This window comes from Pleurodeles waltl, chromosome 7 (assembly GCF_031143425.1).
Source record: "Pleurodeles waltl isolate 20211129_DDA chromosome 7, aPleWal1.hap1.20221129, whole genome shotgun sequence".
Classification (NCBI taxonomy): Eukaryota; Metazoa; Chordata; class Amphibia; order Caudata; family Salamandridae; genus Pleurodeles; species Pleurodeles waltl.
Window position 1 is genome coordinate 158635881 of NC_090446.1, and position 20930 is coordinate 158656810.

Below are 20930 nucleotides of genomic sequence, written 5' to 3' on the forward strand. Positions count from 1 at the left end.
GCCCCTAAATTTAGTTGGCATATACCTTTTACACCCCACAATTATAATACTAGTGTACCCCTGTAAGTCTCTAGTATATGGTACTTGGGTACACAGGGCATTGGTACACAAGGCAACCCCCCACCCCCATATGGGCTGCAGCATGTATTATGCCACCCATGGGGGCCCATGCAAACTGACTACAGGCCTGCCATTGCAGCCTGTGTGCCTGTGTGAAACGGTTCAACCACCCCTCACTCCAGATATAAGGATTACCTCATATAATGGTCATTAGTCTCTGACCCTATAAGTCATCCCTAAGGAAGGTCTTAACTCCCCAAGGGCAGGGTGCATGGTTCAAAGTGTGAGTGCACCCCTGCATGAGCAGAGGTGCCCCTACAAACCGCTAGACCCAATTTTCTTGGTTTTGTGAGTGCAGGGAAGCCAGATTAATGAATTTAATGGACACTGGTCAACACGGACTGCTTCACCCAACCTAGGCATATTTGGTATCAAAACATGTTGCAATTGTGTAACTACACTGATTCCAGTGTTAGTTGTGGGATGCCATGTACTCTAGGAGTTCCCTAGGGGATTCCCCCATGTCTGCCTGTTCAGCCTTGCAGGGTCTGAGCTGGGGGTTCCTCTGAGCACCACCAGACTGCTCTGAAGGGAAAATTTGGTGCCCTCCATACATAAACCAATTTACTCCAGCGCAGTAACACCCAGCTCCTGCTCTGGCAGGAAACCACACAACCCCCTGTCCAGGTCCTCCCCAGGGAGGTTCCCAGAGCTCTACCAGGTGGACACGTGATTCTGCCATCTTATTTCCAAGATGGGCCGAGACCCCTGGGAGCATCTGACTGGTTAGTCCAGCTGGGAAACATCCCTGAGCCCTGACCCCTCCCCCCCCCCCCCCCCCCCAATAGGTGGGTCACTGCCTTAAGTGTCCAACCCTCCCTTCCTGGGCTACTTAAGGGCTCCTCTGAGGGTGGAACTCTAAATGTGCCTGTGGATTTGTCTCTGGAACCGTCTGAAGACTCTCTGCAAAACACTTCTGCAACCTGGACACTGGAACCACAGCTGGACTTCACTGGGACCCAAAACAAGACTGCACCTAGTAGGAGGGCTCCTACTGCAACTTTGACCCCGTGCGTTTCAAGGACTCTGAAACCTTTGTAGTTGTGCATCCTCCAGAGCATGAAGATTCTCCCTGCACTTAGGAAAGCAAGAAGAAATCTTCCTTGGAATGAAGGAGTCACTCCCCTGCATCCACAAGCACCTCAGCATTGACAACCGGTTTGTGGATCCTGCTGTCCCACGGACTCTCAAGGCCCTACAACACAGGTGGTGGTTCTGTGGCTTTCCAAAGGTCTGACCTATGTTCTCTGCTTCTGAGAAATCTGTGATCCTCATCAGAGCTGCTTGACTGGAAATCCTGTGCACCGCATCAGATTGTCATTTCCAAGGTTTCTGCTCTTCAGTCCAAAGAACTCCTAGCTCCAAGAAGCCCCAGCATCACACAGCTCCATGAATGACATCCTCCCTGCAACATTGGCATCCCTCTTTGCTGTGCCCCTGAGGGTTCTCTGCGATTCCCTGTGCCTGTTGCCAGAGGGTCCTCGTGGGGGCTCCAATGAGTCCTGCCTGCTCTCCTGCTTGCTGGCCCTGACTTACGTGGAAAGGCAGTCTCCCGAACCTTGTTGGTTCAAAAATTCTGCAATACCCTGCAAAATGTTCCTGCATTTGCCAAGGCTTGTTGATGGTTCTGCTGACCACTGACCTCTTTGCAATCAGACGACCGGCGTGGGACAGCTTGTGGGCGACTCCTGGGATCCCCCTGCATAGCCTTGACTCCACAGCTGCAGTTCTTCAACCACTGTCCAACAGGAAAGCATCTCCACGAAGAGTAGGTATTGCCCTCCTGCACAGCCTGGAACCTCCAGGTGGTCTGGACTCTGTACCCTCTTTCCTTAGACCCTCATTTTCCATAATCGACGCCTGGGTTCCACTGATCTGGTTCATGGGTCTTGACAGCAGCTGGACAACAGGGGTTCGGACACAGCTTCACTCTGTGCAGCTGGGCTTCCTGGTGTAGGTACTCCACTTTTCTGGATATCAACGGGCGGGCGTACTCTCAAACCTTTCTTGTCCTAACGGGGTTCCTCAGAGTCCTAAAACACGAAAACTCCAACCACAACTTCCTTATGTTATCCTATGAACACCTAACCCGAGGTAACATCTCTGCACACAAGCTCATGGAGAATCCCATCTACTTACCTTCGGTATTCCAGTGCTTACCCAGTCCGCAGTTTCCTTAGTGGTAATTTGGATTGGTAGGGATTTGCACATTCCATTTTCTTGGTATATGGTTTGGCCTCCCCATAGGGGCCCCATCTTACTTTATGCCTATACTTACCTGTTTGAGTATATTTGTAGGTTCATATCTCCAGCCAGGAGATATACCAAAGTTAATTTAGTGATTGTGTTATAATACCACAGTATTTTCTAACACTGGTGTGGTTCTTTGTGTGTACTTCACTGACTGACCTGTGTGGTATTTGCAACTGCTTCACACCCTCCTGGATAAGCCTTACATGCTCTCCACAGCTACCTTTTGAGAGCACTGGTTTTCTAGAACCTCTTACAGTATCACTAAGGATTGCCTGGACTCAGTACAAGGTGCCTCACTTACAGGTGAATACCATATACTGAGCCAGCCTCCTACATTGGTGGCAGCAATGGAATAAAGACTTGCATTGCTTTACCACTTGGTCATAAGTGAGTTTGCACAAGAACCACTGCTGACCTAGGTACATACTGTACTTTATGCAAATTGGTATTTTTCTTAAATGTTTGGGAATGTGCGTCAGGGGTCTAGCATAGCCCTTTCTCCAGTCCCTTAAATGTTTAGAACATTAGGGTAGTTGTAGGTACACACTACACTAGAGCCATATCTCCAGTTGATAAGCTGACCAGACTCTGGAGTCTAGGTACAGTGTCCTTCAGGTCTAGTAACTTAGGACCCTGTGTAGAGCTAGGAAACGGAAGACAGGTAGTCACCCTACTAAACCTCATCTCCTTGAGATGTTCATTCAGTATGACCTCCAGAATCCTGAAGGGCAGGTGCACTAACGTGTGAGGGATGACCTCCTAGAGTTGGAGAAGTACCCTGTATTTAAAGCTCTCACTCTAAACATGCCCAGGAGGACTCAGAAGAGATCCTTGAGGACAACCCTGGGCCTGTAAGGGGAAGTACTGATAGTACAGGAGAGTGGGGGTCTCAAGGGTAGGTCCATTTGTTCTCCCCATGGGTTGGTACAAATGGTTACAACAAGGAACAGATCCTGCTCATCTTTATCCTCACTCTCCTCAGCATCCTATGCTATCACCCAATCCAATAACTCTGAGGAGGTAGCTTTAGATAAGGGGTACCACTTGCTCAAACTTGTGAAGGCAAAACTCAAGTTAAAAAGGGAGCACCTGGTCCTTGAAAAGAAAGTCTTCGAGGTGGAGTGAGAAAGGAAGAATTTGGGTTTAGAACCCCATGGTGGCAGTGCTAGACTCAAGGGTCAGGGAGGAACACTACTAATTCTACCCAGAACTCCAGTGCTTATGCTCTTGCTCTCTCCAAATATGTCACTATATTCTAGTATACTCTAGTTTCCAATCCAGATTAGCCCACTGGACCCCACCCCCTTATAAGTCCCTAGTATATGGTACCTAGGTACCAAGGGCACTGGGGTTCCAGGAGATCCTTATGGGCTGCAGCATTTCTTTTGCCACCCATAAAGAGCTCATACTAACACTCCTTCAGGACTGCCACTGCAGCCTGAGTGAAATAGTGCACCCACTATTTCACAGGCATTTTCACTGCACCAGGTGACTTACAAGTCACCTATATGTCTAACCTTCAGTTACTGAAGGCTAGGTGCAAAGTTACTGCGTGTGACGGCACCCTTGCACTAGCAAAGGTGCCCCCACGTTGTCCAGGACCTATTTCCCGGAATTCGTGAGTACGGGGACACCATTATAAGCAAGCAACACATGTCAATACATATATGTAGCTCCACAATAGTAACCCCGAAAACAGCCAAGTGAGGGTTCTAAGATTGAGAAATTGTACCCCCAATCCAATTGTGGTATTGGGGTTCCAATTCCATGCACCCTGGGGGCTCCACCATGGAACCCCAGTACTGCCAAACCAGCTTGGTGAGGTTTCAACTGCAGCCCCTGCTGCTGCCAATTCACAGACAGGTTTCTGTCCTCCTGGGGATTGAGCAGCTCAAGAGTGTCCCTGGCATTAGCCATCTCGGATTTCAAGGTGTGGTGACCCTCTGGGAGCATCTGAGTGGCCAGTGCCAGCAGGTGACGTCAGAGACCCCTCCTGACAGGTGCATACCTGGGTAGGTAGCCAACACCCCTCTCAGGGATATTTAGGGTCGCTCCTCTGCGTGTTTCCTCCGATTCGGTTTGCAAGACTCCACCAGGACTCCTCTGCTTCAGCTTCTGACCATCGGATCAACCGCAGACAAAGTACCCAAGAAGGCTACTGTGACCCTGCAACCTCAGCTCCAGCCAGCAACAGTTTCCAGGTTGTGCACGCTCTAAGGACTGCCTGTCTTCATACTGAACCAGAAGGACCGAAGGAATCTCCAGTGGAGTGACAGAGTCACTTCCCTGCTTTAGCAGGCACCTCTCTGCAACAACCAGTACTCTGGGACTCCTCTCCTGTCGAGGAACGTGATCCCTGAAACACAGGTGGTGGACCGCAGTGATCCTGACTGTCCAAAGGTCCAGCTGTCCAAATTTGGTGGAAGTAAGGGCTTGCCTCCCCGTGCCACTGCGTGTTTTGCAGCTCCTTGGGCTTCTGTGCACTTCTTCCAGAAATCCTTCGTGCACAGCGTAGCCCAGGTCCCCAGCACTCTATCATGCGACGCTCAGCTCCCCGAGTTGTTCGCCGGCGGCGTGGGATCCCTTTGTGTAGTGCTGCGACGACCGCATTCTGCAACTCTTTTGCCCCGTGTTCTGGGACTCCTGTGGGTGCTATCTGGTCTTCTTAGGGTTCTCTCAAGTAATGAGAGCCCCCTCTGTCTCCTCAGTCTGAGTTGAGGCACCCAGGTCCCTCCTGGGCCCAGGTAGCGTCTCTTCCCGCCAACCGCAACATGTGTGAGCCAAGGATTGTTTGCGGAATTCAACGACGAAAACCAGCCTGCATCCAACGACTCTATGTGGGACATCTCCTGCACCAAGCAGGAACCTGCAGCTGTCTTCTTTGGTGTATTTCTGCTCTTCTCTTCTAACCGGAGGATTCACTTTTGCACCTTCATCAGGGTTAGCAGGGGCTCTTGTTCTTCCTGGACTCTTCATCAACTTCTGGACTTGGTCTCTTCTATCCACAGGTCTTCAGGTCCAGGAATCCATCATTGATGTCTTGCAGTCTTGCCCGGTTTTGGCAAAATCCTTTACTATGACTCCTAGTGTGTTCTGAGGAAACTTGCTGTACTTTACTCCTGTTTTTCTGGGCTGGGGTATTTTACTTACCTTTGGTGTTTTCTTACACTCCCAGCGCCCCTCTACACACTATATTTGCTTAGGGGGAAACCAACATTCGCATTCCACTATTTTAGTATATGGTTTGTGTTGCCCCTATGCCCATTACAACCTATTGTGTTTTTCACTATCTGCACTATTTTATGACTGTTTACTTAACTGACTTTGGTTATTAGTGTATATATTGTGTATAATACTTACCTCCAGAGGGAGTATAGCCTCCAAGATATTTTGGCCTTGTGTCACCAAAATAAAGTAACTTTATTTTTGGTACCACTGATTATGGTCTTTTCTTGTGTACAGGTACTGTGTGACTATTGTGGTATTGCAAGAGCTTTGCATATCTCCTAGTTCAGCCTTGGCTGTTCTGCTACAGCTACCCCTAGACCGCCTAAGCTGCTAGACACTGCCTACATTTCACTAAGGTGGATCACTGGACCTGGTGTAAGTACCTCTGGTACCCACTACAAGCCAGGCCAGCTTGTCACACTTTCTATTGACTCTGGCACAGGACATACCCCTTGCAGGACATTTTGGGCAAAGCAAGACTTGGGACAGACTTGCTCCACACTTTCACTGGCCCCACATGCCTGAAGACACCAAGGAGTTGTCACTCCTGTGTCACCTGCCAAGCTAGTAGTAAATCAGGGGGCACTACAAGGGGTCCCTCAATCCCACTACCAGTGGTTGGGGGTTCTCTGAGAGGGAAGGGATTGACATTGTTGGTCCCTTAGACACTTCCACAGACTCTGGGAACAGATTTACTCTGGTGGTGGTGGACTATGCCACCAGGTAGCCAGAAGCCATTCCCCTTAGGACCACTACAGCTCCTGCAGTGGCCGAGACCCTCCTGGGAATCTTTTCTAAGGTGAGATTTTCTAAGGAGGTGGAGTCAGCAGAGGTGCAAACTTGCTGTTTGGCTACCTGAAAGCAATGTGGAAGGATTATGGTGTAACTTATAAATTCACCGCCCATAATCCACAAGGAAATGGGTTATTGAAAGATTCAACAAAAATCTCAAAGGTATGATCATGGGACTCTCTGAAAAACTCAGGAGAAGATGGGATGTCCTGCTACCTTGCCTCCTATTTGCCTACAGGTAGGTTCCACAGAAGGGAGTGGGCTACAGTCCACGTGAACTTCTGTTTGGGCATCCAGTTAGGGGTACTCTTTGCCTTGTGACGGAGGGATGAGCGCAACCTCTCAAACCTCCCAAACTAGACATTGTGGACTATGTGCTGGGTTTGCAGTCATGTATGGCTGAGTAAATAATGCAGGACACTAAAAACCTTGAGGCCTGCCAAGAACGTCAAAAGTTGTGGCATGAAAAAAAGGCTGTGCTGTTTATCAGCCAGGGCAGAAAGTGCCGGTTCGGGAGCCTGTGGCCCCCCAGAGCACTACAACAGAAGTGGTGTGGCCCCCACACAATTGTTGAAAAGGGTAAGGTCACCTACTTGGTGGAACCGGGCACACTAAGAAGCCCCCACTGGGTGCTTCATGTGAACTACCTGAAACCTTATTTTGACAAGGGTGACATGAGCTTGCTCATGGCCACTGATGAGGGACAGGAAGAGAGTGACCCTCTCCCTGATCTCCTCTCCCACAACCCTGTTGATGGTTCAGTGGATGGGGTAGTCTTTGCAGATAGCCTCACTGAACAGCAATAAGCCTTATCCTCTTTCATTTGGGAGGGGGTGATGTAGGAAAGTAGGATCTTTCTGACATACTGACTCCCACTTTTTGCCTTGTGTCAAGGATGTTTTGACTGCACTACACTGAGATCCTGCTAACCAGGACCCCAGTGTCAGAGTTCTCGCCTCTAAATTTAGTTGGCACATTACTTTTAAGCCCCACAATTGGCATACTGGTGTACCCCTCTAAGTCCCAAGTATATGGTACTTAGGTGCCCAGGGAATTGGCACACTAGACCCCACCTTCTGGGCTTTGTAAGTGCAGGGAAGCCATATTATAGTATGTAGTAGACACTGGTCAACACAAGATGTCCAACTACCTAATGGCTTCATCGAACCAAAGCATGTTTGATATAAAAAAATGTCGGAATCATGCAACTACACTGATGCCAGTGTTAGCTGCATGATACCATGTACTTGGGGGGGTTCTCTACGGGATCCCCCATGTCTGCCTGTTCAGCCTTACAGGGTCTGCATGCAAGCCTGTGCTGCCTCTGACCCCAGACACTGTTCTGCCGTCCTGTTGCTGAGCCTAACTCAGCCAGGGCAAGGCAAAACAAAGGATTTCCTGTAGAGGAGAGGTGTTACTTCTATCCTCTAGAAATAAGCGTCTGGACTTGCGTGTGGGTGCCTCTGGGTGCCACCAGACTGCTTTGAAGTGCACATTTGGTGCCCTCCTTGCAGAAAGTGGTTTGCTCCACTGCAGGAACCTCCAGCTCATGCTCTGGCGAGAAACCACACAAAGGACTGGGAGTGACCACCTCCCAATCCAGCTCCTCCTCTGAGAGGTGCCAAGAGCTCTACCAGGTGGCCACTTGATTCTGCCATCTTGGAACTAAGATGAGCAGAGGCCTCTGGGAGCATCTGACTGGTTAGACCAGCTAGGTGACATTCCTGGGGTGGGGTTATGGGGGTCCTCCAACTCTTCCTGCTGGCTCTCCTGTTTGCTGAAGGATGGCCCTGATTTACCTGCAAAGGCTGAGTCTCCTGGACCTTGCTGGTTCCCAAATCCTGCAACACACACTGCAACACTTTTTTTGCATTTGCTGACCACTGACCCCTCGGCAATCAGCCAAAAGGCATGGGACAGCTCATGGACAACTCCTGGAATCCTCCTGCATCACCTGGACTCCACAGCTGCACTTCTTCACGCACCGTCCATCAGGAAAGCATCCCCAAGAAAGGTGGGCATTGCCCTCCTGCACCATCAGGGCACCTCCTGATGGTCTGGAGTCTGTCCCTTCTTTCTTTAAGTCCTAATCTTCCAGAATCCATACCCCAGTTCCACCGAACTGTTCCATGGGTCTCGACAGCAGCTGGACAACAGAGGTCCCCAATGACTTCAACAGGAGGTTCCGACACAAATTCACCCCTATGCACCTGGCCTCCCTGGCGTAGGTACTCCACTTCTTTGGGTATTCACGTGTGGGGGCACTCTCGATCCTTCCTTGTCCCAGCGGGTTTCTTCAGGCTCCTCTGGTATGGGTCCTAAAACACGAAACCTCTAACCGCGAGTTCCCCACGTTATCCTATGACCACGTAACCCAGGGTAACATTTCTGCACACAGGTAGCTGGTGAATACTATCTACTTTTCTTTGGTGTTTCAGTGCTTCCCCAGTCCTGAGGGTCCTTGGGTGGTAGTGACTTTCATATTCCATTTTCTTAGTATATGGTTTGGCCTCCCCATAGGGGCTCATGTGATGTTATGCCTGTACTTACCTGTTTCCGGGTATATTTTGTATGTTCATATCTCCAGTTAGGAGATAAACCAAAGTTATTTTAGTGTTTGTGTTATAATAAGTACCACAATATTTTTCTAACTCTGGTGCGGTTCTTTCTTGTGTAATTCACTGACTGGCCTGTGTGGTATTTGGAACTGCTTTACACCCTCCTGGATAGGGGGTACACCATATACTGAGCCAATCTCCTACAGATGGAGCTCCAGTGATGAAAGAATCACCCCCCAAGTGTGGTCACTGGTTTGAAGGTTCTGCTCCCACCCCCTTGGGGCTGATCCCTCTGACCTTGCTCAACCCCGAAAAGGCTGTTGGTGCATGCTTGGGTACTGCTAGAAACCACCTCCCCTGAATTGTAGCATGCCCATCACATTTGCAATCTCATTGTCCTACATGCTTTGTAGAGCCTCATCCACTGAGGTTCTTAAGAGTTTCTTTCCAGTGAATGGAATGTTACTCACTACTGGTTGTGCCGTAGGTTTACGGCCCTACACCCTCAGCCACACATCTTTTCACAGTGAAACCTGTAACCAAGCTGCCTGCTGGCAGTGTCTGCTGTGTCCAATGCAGACTTTACACAGGTTTCAATATTTTTGCCTTCTGCAACACATTTTGCCCTTTTTTGTATTAATCTGTCGAGTGTTGCCATAGATCTTCAATTTCTTCCATTGCTGGTGTCCATGTCTGTTACGGAGTGCAATGGAGTTAGCTATGCACCACTGTGTTGCCTCTGAGCGCTCAATCTTTCTATCTGCCATCTCCAGGTGCTTACTTTCTCTGTCTGGTAGGGATCCCGCGGTCCCTAGAAGGTTGGCTCTCATTCCGGTTGTTGTGACTATAATTAAGTCTGCCTTGACTGTGCTCACTGATGTAAACTGGGTCCTGAGATGACTGCTTACATTTCTATTCAACACCGGCGGTTAACACTTTAACTGAAACTGGCTCTCATGAACCCGGTAGATGATGCTTGGTAGCATGGTGTCGCACAGGTTCTCACTATCCTAATGAGACTACTGGATTTGGCTGCAGAATCACCAGTACTGCGAGGTACTGAGTCTGATCCCGCACCATGTGACACCTGTCGTCCTAATCCGGCTTTGTTCCGGCTAACTAGCAGTGCCTCATCTCCACCCAAGAGCAGGGTTGATTGGGGCAAACGGGCACATGACATACATGTCTCCTCAGGGGAATCGTGGTCACTCATATCTCATCTGTTTCTCTGTTACATTAGTCTCACATGTGCAAGGAAAATCAGAGGCAGAGGAAATTCAACAAGGTTTTATTGACGTAACTGCATCTTAGATATTAAAGCATGTATTGCAATAACTAGGATAATGAAGCACAATAAGACGAGGAGAGTAAAACACAATAACGCTACCATACTGTCACTAAGATTGGTAGAGATAGTTCCTACCTAAACTATGTTAAAGCGCAGCATGTTAAGCTCTAATTCAGCCTTTCAGGTTCCCCCTGGGGAGACATCATCCCTCATACCCGAGCAAGTGGCCTGTAGTCTACATAAGCAGCTGCAGCGAAGTAATCTGCCAGCAGCCTACAGTCGTGGTCATCACGCTGGAATCTCCCTCTAACGTACCTGGGTCAAAGTAGTGTTTTTATAATAAAACATCGGATGTTACAAGAAAGGATCCCCACTTAAGAGTGTGTTTTGTACTGTGAACATTGGAGACAAAGCGTACCACTTTTGCCGGCAACCTATCTTACTTCAGCCTTAAGAAAAGTACAGAGTGAAAGAAATGTCTTGTTTAAGAACATAGTGCTGACCTAGGCGAAGAACAGCTAGATAGAGAAAATAAAACAAGGCAATGTGCCTAATATTAAAATAATAAAACAAAACTAAATAAAATATATCTAGGTTAAAGTACACAGCGACAGGCCTAGTATGCTAAAATAACATGAAACTACAGCTAAAATGGCTACACAACAATGGGATGGTATTGATTCATCCTTTGAGGTGATAAGTGTCTCTAGCAAGGAGGCTTCACCTTGTTTTTCCTCCAACGTTACTCCATATTTCTCTGCTGCTCTCCTGATGACAGTGTCATAGGCAGTGATGTCTGGTTGGAACGGTCTTGATGGATGTGTGTTGAAGACCTCTTCCAGGGAGCCTACCTAGATGCCTTGCCATTCTTCATCCATCGGCTCTTTGATGACGAACATCTGGGTATCACACTGTTCTTCATTGCTTTATGTGTAGGAGTACACTTACTCCTCTGGTTCTTCTGCCGGCTCTGGGGTTAACAGCAGCTCCAATTCTGCCAGATCCGTCTCTGGTTCGGTGTGTGCTTTCCCTCAAGTAGGGATTTTGTATCACTTGAATTTCAGATGTCCTCAAGCCTCTTTTTCCCCTTTCGACAGTCTTTTCTTTGACATTAACAATGGATGTCTTCTTTTTCGGAGCGGATGCGTGGGAGTTGACAAGGCTTTTTCTCTCTCCCCTGCTCACAATAACCCTTCTGCTTTGAGGTCAATTTTGAACTATATGGACCAGTGACTCTTCCTCTTTCCACCACGGAACCTGGGCGTGGTGTTGCTACCTGGTGTGTACATCCTTCCTGTGCGGCCCTCTTCAGAGGTCTGGAATTTGACGTTGACAGGCTACTTTGTTTCAGAGATGTGCACGTGTGCCAGCTCAGTGCCTCCTCATTGCTGTCGAGGAGTTGAATGGGTTCTGCACCAAGACGGTGCCCACCTTGGTTTGTGTCAATTTCAGTGTCTTTGCTTGGAATGCTGCGCAGGCTCCGCAGCCCTCCGCTTGATGGCCTCTCAGCAGGGAGAGGTTACAGACTCTGCGGCTGTCTTTCTTGGCAAATTTGTGGTGGCACTTAAGGCAGGTATCGAAAGGGGTGTGTTCCATACCCACTTTACATTCTTTGGCCCACATTTTCGATGCCCCATGTGTGTTGTTCTGAGGTAAAGAGGAAACCATCCGATGTCTATCTGAGGCCTCCCTTGGCTTCTATTGCTGTCATTCTTTCCCTTCCCGGTGGACTCTTTCCATCATTTTGTTCATAGAGAAAAGCTTTTTTCTTGTCCATGGATTCGAAGCACATGTCCATGTATCCAGACCCAGTGGTGGAAAAAAAGCATCTGAAGAAAAATAAACAATTCTAGATGATATGGCTGACATCACCATTGCAAGGCCAGTAGCCAAATAGGCAAAATCAATGATGTACACATTAAAAAAAATGGGGAAAAAACACACACAAAAAGGACAAGGACAGCATTCAGGACCCACTCCAACTGCTAGATGGCAGAATAATGCACAGCATGTGAATCCAGAAATGATTCATGCAGCAAACTTCTAGTACTTTGGACAGGGAAGCTTTAAGAGGGTCCATTGCTATTTCAATGCAGCAGGAAACAGATTTGTTCCACCTCCCCAAGTAGACACATTTGGTAGAGGGGCAGCATCCCAAAACACCACATCTACTACTTCTGGTGGAAGCTGAAAGGGGCTCAAGATTGTGCCGCTCAATCTTCTCGCATGAAGAAGTAGGCTCTGAAGCAAGGTGTGCAGAATCTGTCCTCCTGATTGGGACAACAGAGGTTCTCTGAGCAGTAGAAGATGCATTGCTACGGTGAGGTGCCATAGGTCTGTGTTCTACACCTTGCTTTAGCCAGTTCAGGGAGATGAGAATTACTTGGGCCTAGTCGTAGCAAATCTTCAAAGGAATCAAGAGCATGGGAGGAAAAGAGAGGCAGAAACTTCAGTCAACTGAAACCGACCACCACCACCAAATAAGGCTCCCTGCAACGGATACTGGAGGGCACAGAATTGCAGGCAGCGAGTGCTGTCTTGAGTGGCAAATCAGTGAACCTGAAGTATGCCCTAAAAAGCAAAGAGATCCTTGACCAGGCACCACCTGTGGTTGGCAGGATGGCACAGATTCAGGCTGGTAGCTGAGGTGTAAAAGGATCCAGCCCATTGATTGGCCACCAGCCACTGATTGAGTTTATGTGGCCTAGTCCAGAGCCTCAGGGTCCAGACAGAGAACCTGAGACCCCACTCAACCCTGTATTTGTTGAGATACGTCAGTGTGGTTGTGTTGGCTGTCAATAACTGGGCCGACTGATCTCTAAGGGTAGGAGGAAAAGCTCTGACTGCCAACCTGATAGCCCTCAATTCAAGAAGGCATGATTTCCAATCTCTGCTCTTCAAGAGGCCAAAGGCCTCCAATCTCCAAGTGCACTTCACCTGAAAGTGAAGGTCTCCATCACTGACGTAGTCACCATTCAAAGGGGACAGAACAGAATGGTCTCACTCAAGACTGCTGCAGTGTGCTCTGAAATCACAGTGGATTCAGGGCTCGAAAAATCTACTCAACCACTCGCATATTTGATCAGGTCGAGCTATTTTTAGGACTTGCTCGCTCCATGGGGGGAGTGGACAAAGAACAGGTGCTCTGTTTAGTCAAGAAGTGGAGGGCAATAAAATATGCCTTTAAATCTTGTTCTTGTATGTTACATTTGCTCTGTGTTCACAGGTAGAGGTCAAAAGTCAATTTGTCTCTTACAGTTAATTTTCCTTCTGACTGCAAAGTTCCAGGATTTTGTAAGGTGAACGGGTCTGACCTGCTGTTTAGAATGAGAAATAAAAGGCTACAGGAGGTCAGGTTTTCTTAGCACAAAACATTTAAATGACTAAGTCAACTCTACAAACATATTTCTGTGAGATGAAAAAAATATATTTTAATAGGATGAAAACAAATCAAAATACTTTCCGTGTTGATGCGCAAAGGATATGTTTTCTGAAACCTAATTTTCACAGATTGTTAATATACTATATAGTTTTATCAGTAAAGCTGCAAGTTAGTGGAAAGGTTTTTGGACATTTCTTGGAAATTGTGTGTAGATGACAGTATGCTACCACATCATGGTTTAGTAATACATTTTTTTTTAATGGTGAGTGTTTAAACAAACTGAGAAACACTCCTGCTCTGATGGAAATGCTATTAGTAAACTAAAAGTCAGTCACAAGTCATATGCCCCCTATATGTGGGCTAGATTCTTGTGATACATATAGAAAACTTTAGTCAACTTAAATCAAACAAGAGGGTTTTTTTGTACTGCAGAAATGCTGAGCTCACATATTTGAAGGTGCAATCATATGTGAGAATGACGAAAAAGGCGACTTTGTAAACTATTTGCCTAAGATAACACAATTTGAGACCTGTTTACAGGTAAAGTACATTACAATTGGGTTGAGTACATTATTCGGGTTTTACAACCTGCAGTTCTAGTAAAAGTTTTATGATTTTGAGAGGTATGGGATTCCATCAAGTTTACCTGAATTTGGAACTACTGCCTGCAGAGGTACCACTGAAAAGCCTTCATGTGCCAATGTGCAGGAGTGCCAAGGAGGATGCAAGTAGCCAACAGAGTGAGCAAACAGAACCTGAAAGACAGGTACTTAACTCACCCCAAAACACTGGAACCATGTTTTAAATGACCTGGACCGTCAGTGAAGGAGGGAAGACTGGAATCAAGAAAGTATTCAGTACTGTCCCAATGAACAAGAAACATTGGGAAGGGTTTACATGAGATTTTGGAATGACTGATTGAATATCCCAAGCAAGTAGACCAGTAGTGAAACTGTTGAGAGAAAATAGTGCAACATGAACTCGAGTTAAGTGCCTTTGATGAGTCAGTCATCCTAATGAACAAGGTACTTACATTCGGTAAGGCCTTATCAGGTAGACAATATCTAGCTGCAGATTCATACCTTTAATCTCCCCAGGCACCAGCCCGGATCCAGAAGATTTTCATGAGCAACACCCCTGTGTGCCATTAGGTGGTGTTGATCGGCTCCATGTTAGATGTCTTCCACGCCCGATAGGCTGTTGCAGGCCCTATGTAGGCCCTATGTAGGCACCACCCAGGCGCGCGGACGTCAGTTTTTTTCCCCCGACAACTTTCCACACCAGAATCGCGGAGCCATGAAGAAATTGACTAAGCATTAAAACTAAGGCCCTGAAAAGAAAGTCACTGCCCCTCTAAGTCATTACGCAGAGCAGGGAGGATGGGTGGGTCGGTAAAGAATCTGCAGCTAGATATTGTGTTTACCAAATATGGTGTTGCCGAAGGCAAGTAACTTGTTCATTTGACGAAGACTTCTAACTGCAGGTTTCTTACCTTTTTAATATATACCAAAGCAATACCACCCCCAGAGGAGGGTCTGCAAATCAAATTCACACTAGAAAGTCCTGCAGGACAGAACAGCTTTAGCTCTGGTAGAATGAGCATGCAAACTCTCAAGGTGTTCCTTCTTAGCCAGTGCCTCATTAAACGTGAGCATGGGTTCTTGGGTGGAAGCTCCCAGTTGTAGCATCTCTGTCAGGAGATTAGTCCCGATGGTCACCAAGGGCAACTCAAGGTCCTGGACCTCAGCTGCCCTTCTCACCACCACAGAGTAGGAAGTTCGCTCCTCCGTATCCACAGCAGTGGGAGAAAGCATCCGGCTCAGAGTCAGAGTAGAGGATTATGATGGGGATGGTGCTGCCTGTGTGAGCAGAGCGGACAGTGCTGTGAGCGTTGGGGGAAGGTCGAAGCTGCGAGCGTGAAACAAGGAGCCCCTTCCGACTCCGCAGGCGCTCCACCAGTGTCACACCGCCCAAAAATTAGATGCAAGGCCTCATAAAACTCTGAGTTGGGCAGGGGTCACTCCGGCTCCTGACAACTTGGGGAGGTGCAGACTGTCCAGGCTCCCTAGAATGTCTAAGCTCCCTCGTTGGCTGACAAGAAGCCGAAGAAAGCTTCGATGACTTCTTGTACCTTGACTTACCCGATCTCCCAGAGGGCATGGAGTTGAATGAAGACTATAGTGGACTCTGCAACTGATCCCAGGACCTTACTCTTGACAGAGACCTCGATCTGCGGAGTCAAGCCAGGTCGCCATCAGCTTTAGGGACCGCTCCCTCAAAGCCTTCAGATGCACGGCCCGACACTTGAAGCATGACTTCTGGTTCATAGGGCGGAAGCTGGTCTTTCTTGATGACATCCTCAATGCACCAGGAGTAGAACACTCGAAAATTCTTCAACAAAAAGTCGAAAAAAGCCAGTGAGAAAATGGCTCTCTTCGAATTGGTGCTTGCTGGCATGGAAAGAAAAGAACTGATGCCAACATGCCGGGGGGCATCTATATAGGAACTTTGACATCATATCTGGCGCCAACGATGGACGCAGAGCAGATCGACATCATCTGACGCGTGGGGTACTGCACAAAATTCTCCGGATCAAGTCTGACCCCCTGAGGGAAATTCAAAGGTAAGGAATCTCCAACAAGAAGTATCTATCGGATAAGGGGTTCTGTTGATTAGAAATCAGAATTTCTTTGTATTTCACTGCAACTGGAATCTTATTGATCTAGCGAGCACATATAATCACTATCATTAGTTGGGGATAGATTCAGATTTTTTGACATTTTACATATTTGTTGGCTATCTGAGATTCAATATTGGTTGGCATTCTTGCCTGGCCTTTCTTGGGTACCAAAAAGTATCTTTTGCACGTTGTGCAGGAGGGACTGGTTCTATTGCCTAGTTTTTGAAGTTGTGGTGAAATCTACAATTTGAGCTGGGGTAGCTGATGTTGAGAAGCCCTTTTCAGAGGAAATAATGGTGATGATAGTTTGAACTGGATGATGCAGCCACCCTGCATATTTTGTAAAACCTATTTGCCTGTTGTAATTTTCCTGTAGTGTTCCATCCAACAAGAGCGGCAAACAGAGAACACAGAATGTTGGACTCATTGCTTGTTATTTTGAGAGCAGGATTTTTCCCTGAGTGGAGTCCGTAAGATTTTTTAGACTTGTTGTCCGTCTCAATATTATATTCTTGATTGGGTTTGCTGATGTTCTTTCTCTGATACTGTCTGGAATCTCAGCAACAGAACAGAGACCGTTAAAAACGTTTTCTTTTCTAATACCCCCACTTTAAAAGTCCAAACCTTCACCCTCTCCGTTGCTTCATTCGTATGAGGACCAAAAAGGAAAAAGGCTGGCAGATTTTTTAAAAATCTAGTTTTAAAGGTGGAAAGCCAAAGCCAGGAAGAGCTCCGGATGAAGATGGCAAGACAAATTTTCATAGCCAGCAAATCCGCTGCATTTACAGCAACACTAATAACTTCATTGGAAACAATGTTATTCTTTCAGAATTTTAATGAAAACTTGTTTCCCTTCCTTAGGTACGACATTTGCAAATTTCTGCAAAGATTCCCAAAAAGCACGGTCATATCTCCCTTCTAGGGGAAAATCAACAGTTGTTTTGAGGGTTGGGGCATAGGTACAACATATGTTTCTTCCCACAGCATCCATTTGCTTGCTTTCTCTCTTAGAAGGGACTGATGTTTCAGGAGCTGAAAGGATGTTTCGTCCTGACTGCTGAAACTATAACTGAATCCGTCTTATGTTATTGTTTTAGAACAACTGTTTCCTGTTCAGCCGCCTTATATTTATTTAGAAGTCTTGATGGTGATGACTTTAAAGCGGCTGTAGTAAAGAATTTTCCCTCTTCCAGTTATGTAACTCCTGGAACTATTGGAAAGGTCTGTCTTGAAGACCTTGGCAGCAGAGACTCTGGGGTGATCGAGATACTTGTACATGGGACTTTTAATTGAATGTTTAATTTTGCTGCCCCTCTGATAAGAATGTCTTGAAACATTAAAATATCAAAAGGAGATGAATGTAGAGAAGCAGGTGGAGACAATGATGTGTATGTGTCATATCAAGACTGACTAGTAGTAGTTAACAGAGCTTTTTCTTTTATTTGTAGGTCTGTTGGTGTCCTTTTCATGGGAAGATGCTGGAGCAGTAGAGAGCACCTACTTTTCTCAGTTTTTTCCCACTCTCCTGCAGCTATGATCACTTCCAGCTTCCCTCCAAGGTGAATTGTGTCTCTGTCCTAGAGGGCTCTGTCATATTTTAACCAAAAATATTACAGAAAGAGAATTGAGTAGATAGACCACACACAGGCTATGTGGGTCAGAAGCAATCCTTTTCTTCCCACGAGACAGGCATTTCACAAAAAGTGAAAGCATTTTTGAAGGAAAAAATATTACTGAAAATGATAAAATGTAGTGAAGATGTTAAAGTCTTCAAGAGACGAAAAAATGTATTTCTGAAGAAAAATCCTTAGAAAAACAAAGGTTTTTTAAAACCAGAAGTGTTCAGAGATTCAGTCAGCACGAGGTGGAAACCGAATAGAGCCTGAGCGGAACTGAGCCAGTACAGTTCATACTGGAAAATGAGAGCTTATGGCTCTTAAAGTAACAGTGTATTTTGTGTACGGCAAATGCACCTGGCAGGCACCTTTCCTTCTATTTGTTTCTGCTGTTACAGCAGGGATTCAAATTAATTTCTTTAAAAACTTGTATTGCACTTTTCTACACTTAATACTGCACTGCGGTTTAGTATAAATTAAATTGCTGTAGTTTTCTGCAGAAATATATATTGTTAAAGCTGGCATGTCACAGGCAAAGGGAGGTGTTACCAGGCTGTCCAAGGTTTGATATACATTGCTAAGAGGCACGCACACAAAGGCGGGGCACATTCCACACCATGTCAATATTCCCCACGTGTCAGAAGGACTCCGTAAACTGTTGGAGCAATTCTCCTGCATGTTAATAGATGGGGGGTTTGCTACATCAGCAAGGAGTTACACAACACCACCTACAGGTGTGCTTTAGCACAGCTCTAAAAGTCTCTGGATGCAGTCTGATGCCTCTGAAATACTCACAATATGAGGAATCTGCAGAAAGAAGTGTCCAGACAGTTACTTACCTTTGGCATTGATCTTTTTGGTTGATACTTTATCTACCCACAGATTCTCAACTCTTGAATTTACCCAGACATCAGATTAGAGCTATAAATTTAGCAATAGCTCTCCTGAGGTTGTAGATAGTATCAGAAATTACCATTCGCTCAACCGCCTGTTAGCTATGGCCCAGAGTAGACAGGCTTAACTTAGAGCAATGTGTACAGTATCTATGCAGTACTTAAACAATAATAAAGTCAAAATGCAAAACAATAGCAATTCCAAATCGAATTAGAAAAATAGTAACATTTAATAAACAATGACAAAAATCCAATAAAGGGAACAAGTGCTATGACTTTAAAGTTTTAAGGAGGAATGGTGCCAAGAAGTATAAAGTGACAATGATATTAACTGGTGGCAAAAGAGCGAGCCCTACGTGTGATTTAAGGCTGACAGCAATGGATCGTGGGTTGGCTACAGCAACCAGGATTGTGCTGGTCAACATTTTTGCCTTCCAACAATCTTTAATGTCCCAATCCACCTCAGGACTACACTTCACCACCACCTACAAAGTTTTGCACTGTCACTATAGTCGATGGCACAGTAGGTGCTGCAGTCCGATAGCAGCATTTAACTTGGACTGGGTACAGTTTGTATTAAAAACTAGCAACGTTTAGGCAAGTTGAATATACCAGTTACAAATGTGCCAACTGAAAAATGTTGAAAGGGGAGCACAGGCACTTAAGTAGTGGTTACCAGGGGTAAAGTTAAAGGTCTAAAACCAGCATAACTAAGGGGACCAGCAAGAGGTAAAATCCAGTTAATCATGCTGATTTTGTGCTAAATAAAATAAATACAAGAAAATAAACAGAGCCGTGAGTGGTAGGTAGTAAGTTCAATGCAATTGTGCAAAGAAGGAAAGGTAATTCTCAAAACTATGGATGACTCATTTTCCTCAATGAAGAAATTTCACTTGCCCTGTACTCCTCAATCTGCAGCCTTTGTTACTGTTGATGAAAATACCCAATTCAAAATCCTAAAAAAAAAAAAACAGACGAGGGTTTGAAGGTAGAGTGCTCAAATGGTTCAGAGCCTATCTTTCTGAAAGAACACAAAATACGGAATTAGCAAATTCTTTCTCCAACCCTATCCAAGTCCCTTGTTGAGTGCATGAGTGTTCCATCACCACCAATCCGGTCTTTAAGCTCTATATGGAACCAATAAGTTATGTGCTAACACAAAATAGTATCTCAATTCTAAAGCAGGCAAATCATACCAAAGTATACATTGAAGTCAATGCTGCAAAAGCTTGAGAAGGTTATCTCCTCCATTATGGAAATTCAATACTAGATGTCCATGATAAATATGAAGCTAAAAGCTTAACAGCCAGAAGAACTCATTTTTCCATCTCTCCCCCAATAAGTAACTTGGTATGGGAAACAGTTCTAGGACTGCTAGTGCTGATTCTTAACTTGCTGTGTAATTTCCCAATTGATTCAGAGGTTTTGAGAATATTTATTTTAGGAGTGGACCTCAACCATAAACTTCCAGTTCTGAAGAGTAATTGAACGGATAAGTCTGCTACTTAAACCTTTATAATTGTAGACACAAAGGACACCAGAACACCCTACACTGATAAGTGGAACACCAAGAACATGTAGTAAGGGTGGAATATGGGTATTGCATAGAGTTTAAGTGTGCCTAATGTTTACAGGCTCACAAAATGCAGTATATACCTGCTTCTTTCTATTTAATGAAGAAAGAAATCAATAAATGGGAGATATGAAGAAAACAAGAAAGGACAAATGTTTAACACAAGGGATAGATTTCCCAGAGCAATATACAACAACATGTTATGGACTAAAAGCAGCAGGGTAATCTATTTTAAGACACAGGCAGCTTTAAACCAGAGGAAGTATGCGTAAAAACAGATCAGTTATAATTATACTAGCACATTTACCACCTATCCAACGAAAAAGGAATATTCTTACCAAAGCTTAGTGTACTCTGAATCCATCAAGGATGGGCATTCTGTTAAAACTTTTGTGATCCCAACTGCACAGATTTTCTTTTCCACCTGCCCAGATACTTTCTGTACTTCAGGAATGACTATTTTCTCCAGAACCATTCCGAACATTCTGGTTTGAAGAAAAATATGAATATTAAACAAGCTTTACTTTTGAAAGAGCAATGAACATTA

General features: G+C 45.8%; 1 protein-coding gene across 2 annotated transcripts in view; it reads right to left on the bottom strand.

Annotated features, from left to right (window-relative positions):
* The window catches only part of CSE1L (chromosome segregation 1 like), a 296982-nt gene that overhangs the window by 40195 nt on the left and 235857 nt on the right, over positions 1-20930 (bottom strand). For both annotated transcript variants that reach the window (XM_069243443.1, XM_069243444.1), the window contains one exon: positions 20722-20868. In XM_069243443.1, coding sequence (XP_069099544.1) covers positions 20722-20868 — 147 coding nt within the window. The remainder of the gene's footprint in view (positions 1-20721; positions 20869-20930) is intronic.